General features: G+C 34.0%; 1 protein-coding gene and 1 long non-coding RNA gene across 2 annotated transcripts; both read right to left on the minus strand.

Annotated features, from left to right (window-relative positions):
- Positions 1–482: 482 nt before the first annotated feature.
- Positions 483–1,817, minus strand: LOC107798949 (uncharacterized). Its single transcript, XM_016621979.2, has one exon. It carries the CDS (start codon positions 1,144–1,146, stop codon positions 694–696), a length of 453 nt encoding a protein of 150 aa, XP_016477465.1. The 5' UTR covers positions 1,147–1,817; the 3' UTR covers positions 483–693.
- A 4,246-nt stretch (positions 1,818–6,063) lies between these two features.
- Positions 6,064–6,724, minus strand: LOC107798950 (uncharacterized). The gene is made up of 2 exons (XR_001651035.2): positions 6,402–6,724; positions 6,064–6,197 (listed from the first exon to the last, which is right to left on the minus strand). It is a non-coding gene; the product is annotated as an uncharacterized LOC107798950 (long non-coding RNA).
- Between the last annotated feature and the right edge of the window lie 773 nt (positions 6,725–7,497).

A 7,497-nucleotide genomic window follows, 5' to 3' on the forward strand; every position in this document is an offset into this window, starting at 1 on the left:
ATGACATAAAGATAATTGTTCAGAACATGTTTTATAGAGATCAGCGGATATACTTTGGGAGAATTATTGAAGAATGTACAAGTTATTATGCAGGTGGTTGCCTTATTAGTTACTGGTCCCTTACTGCCTAGGTGAACTTGTCCCAATAAAGCATAATAATTCTAGTTGATCAAATAACGGTGTACCATATAAGAAACATTACCGTACGTGTCTAAATATTGATGCTTCATTTTCTTGGCATTGATTAGTTTTAATTAAGTATTAGGCATGCAGATGTCTCGAATTCGAGCCTTAGGAACGAAAGCGAATCCGAATTAGTCGGGACTCCAAATTAAAGAAAGGTATCAAATAGTGCATGAACCAAAAAATACTAGTCACATGTTTTTTTTGTTAGTACTTAGACATGACATTTTTTTTGTTAGTACTTAGGCATGACACGTATTAGGAGATTTATGAAGCTGCTATATAACTGAATACATGTCTTGATAATGGACCCTCTTACATTTGATGTATCAAATTGAGACCCTCTTACATTCATTTTTTGTCTCGAACAAAAAATTGATTCATTTCTAATCGCAAAACATCCTTAGTCAAAGTTTAACATGCACTAATAATTACTAACACAAGAGATATAAATTAATAGTAGTAACATAACAAGAGAGGAAATATAGTACGCTAGTAATTTTTACAGTATTATTTTCCTTTGCCCTTCCAAATACTTTTCCTTACCTTTCCACCATTGGAGGGAACTTTAGCTCCTTTTGCAGAAAACACAGACTCTCCCTTGTCTTGATTCTTAATACCATTCTTTGTGTTGGCTTTGTTGTTAGAGCAACCTTTTCCATTATTACCCTTTTCCTTTGGATTCACATAACGAGCACCAGTAGTAATCTTTGCATTTCTAACAAAGATATGACTTGGACCAGAAGAGGCATCAGACGCCATAGAATCATCAGTGTCATCATCTTCTTCTTCTTGATTTCTTTCATTCTTTTGATCTCTTACATCATCTTCTTCCACAAAATCCACTACGTTCAGCTTATCATCTTCAGTACCATTCGAAGGAGATCCAATGTACATTGTCCAGCCAGATTCACTGCTGTGACATTCTTCCTCCTCATTAAAAGTTTGAGAAGCTGGCTTCATTATACGCCACTCTAAAAGAGCAGAATTAATATTGAAATGATGTAAAAGACAGAAAAGTGGAGTTTGGTTATATGTTAATAGGCAAAAGAAAGCTGAATCAAAACACCTATATGCGTTTCTTTTCTGCTCTGGACCAATACAGCTCTCTCACGCACAAAGAACAAATATGCCCAAACTTATAGTACTTCTGAAAGCAACCCCAAAACCCGATATTTATTTCTCTATATTCTCCTTTATTTGTTTTGAAAATCTTGGATTAAATTTCACCACCTGGATATGTACATCGCCATAACTTTACATTGACAGAGGGACAGGTAGAAGCTGTCAAAGATGATAGAGAAACTTGATTTTTTTTACAAAAGGCACAAAATACGACCCTTGAGTAAATACCAAAGGACAGTATTTGGTTTGCTCTATCACTTAGGTTCGAAAATGCATATCTTTACTTCTCTCTGTATTCTGAACGTGCCTCAGCTGCGCGCTTTGAATGCAATATGCAGAAGAGAAGTTGTGCACAGCCTATATGCTATATACTCTTAAAAATATATACTACTACTGCTTACTACTTTTTGTTCTTAATGAGGCTAGCTAGAAAAGGACCTCTCTCATTTATTTTCCACTACTTGATTTCTGTGTCATGTCAAATAAAAACAAGAGGTTGGGAGTAAATAAATTATGCAGCTTTTTCTTCTGTGAAAAAATGAAGGTAAGCCAACTGGAGTTGTCTTGTAGTAGTAGTCTTCTCAAGCAGTTAAGTTCATCTTTTATTATTGCTTTTTCCCCCTGTTTTTCTGGATAGTATATATATAAGTATACGAGATATACCCATTGTTCCCCTACAACCTTTTAAACATTTGGTATTCGAAATTTAATAGCCGGACTAATCCAGATTCACATCGTGTAGGGCATACTAAAGGGTCGTTTGGTACAATGGTGGGATATCCCATGGGGTGAGATATCACACGGGATTAGTTATCCCGCCTTTTATATGAGATAATTAATCTATCACTTGGAAATAAGTTATCCCAGGATTAGTTATCCCACCCTTTCATATATAGGGATAAAAATAATACTATAATTTTGAGATAACTAATACCGAGATTAGTTATACCGCAATTTTATTTCAACCAAATGTGGGATAAACTCATCTCAAATTTAATCCCGGGATTAATTATCCCTTATTCCTCACACCAAACGAGCCCTTAGAGTAAAAGTTGTCTCAGGATTAACTAATACCCCAAATCAAAAATAAAATAAAGTTAATCTCAAATTCTATCCCGGAATTATTATCCTTATCCCATGTACAACAGTTTCTCCATTCGTAAGGTGCCAATATAATCCGATTATTTAAGAATGGAAGATTCCTATTCATCCCACTACAACCTATGGTCCTACCATCTTTCACTCATGATTAGTAATTGTGAAGCTAAAAACCTTTTACTTTCCATTTTGTCATACAACTACTATATACTAATAATAGTACTGTCATTGTCAAATTATGATATAGAATATAGTTAGATCCAGAATTTAAGATAGTTACTAGTTATGACAGTTTTGTAAGCATTCATGTTAGAATTCTAGGCTTATTGGTGGGGGTCATTTTTCCTAGATTTTAAGGGAAGGAGCAGAAGAGTTTTAACCAATTGAAGATATATGGGACATGCCTTGCTTTTAAATGACTTTTTAGTTGTTCCTCACTTTGTAATCCTAAGGCATGGCTTATTATAAGGAAATGCTAGACAGGCAAGGTCCATGTATTATTCTTGCTGTTTGTCCTTTTGGGAGATCATATCCTTGTATTGCACTTGTCTTGGGCTCCATGTGATGAAGTGAAGATGTTCTTTTCTAAATTCTTTTTGATAATAGGACAAATTTCCCAAGGCTGGAAAGATCCAATCTAATTAGACACTTCTCCCTTCTTTTTGCCTTTGCATTTAAATGTTGTGTTGAGTGCCAGAGTATAATTTCGAATAATAAGATAATTCTTTGTATGTATTCAAGTCAAACTTAGATATGACAAATCTTTGTCGTTCACATTAGAAAATTTATTTAGTTCTCTAATTTACTCTTTTGATATATCCTTTATCATTCGAGTCTATCGGAAACAGCCTCTCTGCCCTATCGGGGTAGGGGTAGGGTCTGTGTACACGTTACCCTCCCCAGACCCCATTTTGTAAGATTTTACTGGGTAGTTGTTGTTGATATATACTTTATCATAGTTGTATTTTATTATCTTGGTTTTAGGTTCGACCACCATGAAGTAGGGAATTATCATCGAAGGCGGAGCCAGGATTTCATGTTTATGGGTTTGGAATTTTAATCGTTTTAAGTTATTGAGTTCTAAATTAATAATTTATAGTATATGTTTAATGGGGTTTTTAAGACAAATACATAGTTCAAATCAAAGCTATTGGGTTTGGCCGAACTCGCTCCAACACTCTATAGCTCCACCCCTGATTATCATCACAGAATTACAGTTTCTCTGATAGAGATCAAAACTGTTTCATGAACAAACAACAACAACACTCAGTGAATTCTCACGAGTGGGGTATCAGAAAGGTAGGATGTACGCAACCTTACTCCTATCCTGAAAGGGCAGAGAGGCGGTTTCCGATGAAAACTGTTTCAAGAGCGTCAGCTTAATTTGTGCTAATTTCTTGAACTCTTAATTAATGCATTCATTGATCACATGCATAGTTGTAAAGTGCACTGAAATTTGGCATATCATAAAAAAAAAAACCATTTATAACTGTACACCTCATTGGCTAATTATCAGAAAGTAACATGTTACAAGGAGAAAAAGAAAGAAAAAAACAACCCGATGTTGTGCTCCAATGGAGAACTTCTTGGTAGGAAACGTTTTACCCCTTAGTCGACCTACTAATCGAGCCAGCAGGATTCTTTAACCAAAAAACCAAAAAAAAAGAACTAAAAGAGGAATAGCTGCTATACTAGACTTGTTGTGCAGCATGTGGAGAATAAGTAATAGGCTTTGCAAAATACAAAATTTTATCATTTCCAGAAAAGACTACCACAATTTTAGGCTCTGGATCTAGAGGATGTAGTGAATGCCTTTTCTTTTCCTCATTATTATCTGTGTCTATAAAATGCTCTGATGAATTGGAATTTTGGCGACAGCAAAAGAGATAGATTAATGCAAAAGCGATGGTACCGAAAACGATTCCAAAACCACAATACAGGTATGGAACTGGTGAATTCCATTGCCAATATTCAGCAGAAGTTCCTGTTGTATTCATTCTTGCCTTTGTTTTTGTGTGTTATGTTTGCTTATGTTTTGCATGAAATCAGGTGGAGTAAATGAAAGGCTTTTATAGACACACTTGACGACTAACTAATTGTGGATATTGCACTTATTTGGATGATATGATTCTGCCCCTGATATATTCCTCCAATCTCGCAAGATTTAACTGTCATCAGAAAAAAGAAGAATCATATTTAAATTTCAATTTTAAATTATTTAAAAATACTTCTTTTGGAAATATTGAAAGGGAAGATATCTTATTGGAAAGTTACATATTGCTCAAATGATTCTGTTATCAGCCTCTGGTGAAGTTAACGGATTAGGTTCCGATTCACTAACATAGCTATAGGGAAAAATATGCGCATCACTAAAAAGGAAAAAAAGATTCTATTATTTGGAAACAAATAATGAATCTATGTATGAAAAACTATGGTGCCTAATATTCTCATGCCGTTTAATATATAGTTCTATGAGAATTTTAATATTCTCTTTACTATTATTTAACCCTGAGAATTTTCTAGTTCCTTTAATGACTACTATTGTCTTATCAAATACTGTACTAATTAGTTACACTGTTTTCATTCATACTTTTGTTGAACTTATCCATTAGAGAGTATATTTAAATCCATACAGTGTGCTTACAAGTTGAGGAATAGAAAATTCCTGCAATTTAATATCTCATTTTATAAAGCAAAATGTATAGACTTCGTTCTGAAAAAGTAAAGGAAATGGAGAACAGAATCCGCAAATAGCGTCTTACTTTCACATTAATTATGTTATTTATGTACCAGTAATGTGAAGGCAGTAATGATCAGGTTATAAAAACATAGCAATGAGAATCAAAGACAAATGATATGACTAATGATTTTAGTGCTAATTATTAATTATCTACAAGAGAAAAAAAATAAGAGCATGAGATTAGAAAAACCGTGCTTATCCTTCTTGAGTCGTAACCAGAACAATAATAATAATAACACTAAAAATTTAAAAAAAACTTTTCGGATATATATATATATATATATATATATATATATATATATATATATCCTCACTATTATGTCGCTCAATATTCTGTATAGTCAGGACTCGTGATAATTTGACTAGTTTTGCACTACATGTCAACCTACTGTTATCCTCCTCCTTTATTCTAGCTGGGGACTGATAAAGTAAGATCTAAAAATGAGTCACACTTCATCAGTATGATGGGGTGAAGACATGGCAGGCATTGCTAAGCAGGTCGGAGTTCGGTTCCCAGGCATGATCACAACCATACTATGATCCTGTTGATCAGCTGGTATAGTTGATGGCTGTTCAGGCTTTTCTGTGCTTTGCCTTGGTAAATCTGGTGAAAATTCTTCCCGTTTAGAGCAGCAGCATTTAAGCAGGCATACAAAAACCATGAACCCGAAGAAAACCAAAAGGCAACCATTGGCAATGTGGGCTGTTTTGGTATTTGGTGCAGAGGTAATTTCTTCAGTATAGGCCATAGGTATATGTTAAAATTGTTTGTTGAATTCTGTTAAGTGTAAGCAAGGACTATTAACTTTTTAAGTAGCTGATTTAAATGCCAAAAAATGCTGAAAAAATAGCAGATGTTATAGAATCTTGTAATGTTGAAGTGCAAGTTTAATTTGGAAAGGAAAAGACAATGGGACTTTTCCAAAAGGGTGGAATCCTGGAATTATTAGGCAGAATCAAATCATGTGGGAAACAAAAACAGGAACTCTTTCCTTTTTCTGTTGAATTTTGACAGTGACTCTCTTGCTTGTTTGTGCTACTCCGTGATATCCTGTTTAAGAAATACCAAAAAGAAATAAGGAACAAATTAAATTAACAATATAAAGTTTCTCATTTTGGTATTGTACGTTATGGAAATTGATATACAATTTTAAGTTAACAAAAACCTTCAAAGAAATTGAATAAATAACATAAACTTAGATCTGTTTGAAATAAAAAGAGTACTAATTGTTGAACTAGTATAAGAAGTAAGAACCTTAGTCCTTCAACGTTTTGAGAAGCTACAACATAATGATGGTGGCAACCTGAAGCTCAATCTAGAAGCTAAGTCTGCTCAGGCCCCAGGTTTGATGCTTGGAGATTTGCAGTCAGCTGAAGAAGTAAGAAAGGCGAAGATTGAAACGAAAATGAATTAATTCGGGTCACTTAGTGTGGCCACGTACTAGAGTACGCGGACAAGTGTACTTGTTAATAGTTATGCGTGTGAGTTCTTCCTTATTTCTAACGAAAAAACTTTTCTTCAATAATAAAGATGAGTTTTGACGTGTATCTCAGGGCTAAGTCATTAGTTACCTTACTTAATTTAGATTTAGTGAGGACGCGTACCTTGACCATACAGACAAGTGTACTTGTTAAGAGTTATGCGTGTGAGTCTTTTTTATTTTTATCGAAAGCACTTCTTTTAGATTTTAAATAAAGACGAGTTTTGACGTGTATCTCAGGGTTAAGTCATTAGTTACCTTACTTAATTTCTATTTTAGTGAGGACACGTACCTTGACCATGGAGACAAGTGTACTTGTTAAGAGCTACGCGTGTGAGTCTCTCTTATTTTTATCGAAAGCACTTCTTTTAGATTTTCAATAAAGACGAGCTTTGACGTGTAGCGTTAAGTCATTTAGTTAGCCTAAGTAATTTAGATTTGGTGTCCAAAATTGTTAGGAAGAACTACAAACTAAATCATGAAACTAAGGGGTCGTTTGGTAAGGTGCATAAGAATAATGTTGAATATGGTATATTAGTAATGCTGGTATTAGTTATGCTTGCATTAGTTATGTTGACATATTTCTTATTCATTGTTTGGTTTGATGTATTAAAACATGGGAAATTTTTATAAAGTACTATATTTTAGTAGTAATTAGCCATCTATAGATATCATTTGCTATATTACGGATTATAGATACCTTTTCAGTGGTTATAAGATGCATTTGATGTATTTAAGCTATTGTATTCATGAATACAGTAGCAAAAATAGGCGTGAATCAGGGAAGTCCAGCTAATCAGTTGTTGTATTCGAGTGTATTCGACTGTATTCATGGAGTGAAACATGGGATTACAGCTGGACAGATTATTG

This window comes from Nicotiana tabacum, chromosome 6 (assembly GCF_000715075.1).
Source record: "Nicotiana tabacum cultivar K326 chromosome 6, ASM71507v2, whole genome shotgun sequence".
Lineage (NCBI taxonomy): Eukaryota > Viridiplantae > Streptophyta > Magnoliopsida > Solanales > Solanaceae > Nicotiana > Nicotiana tabacum.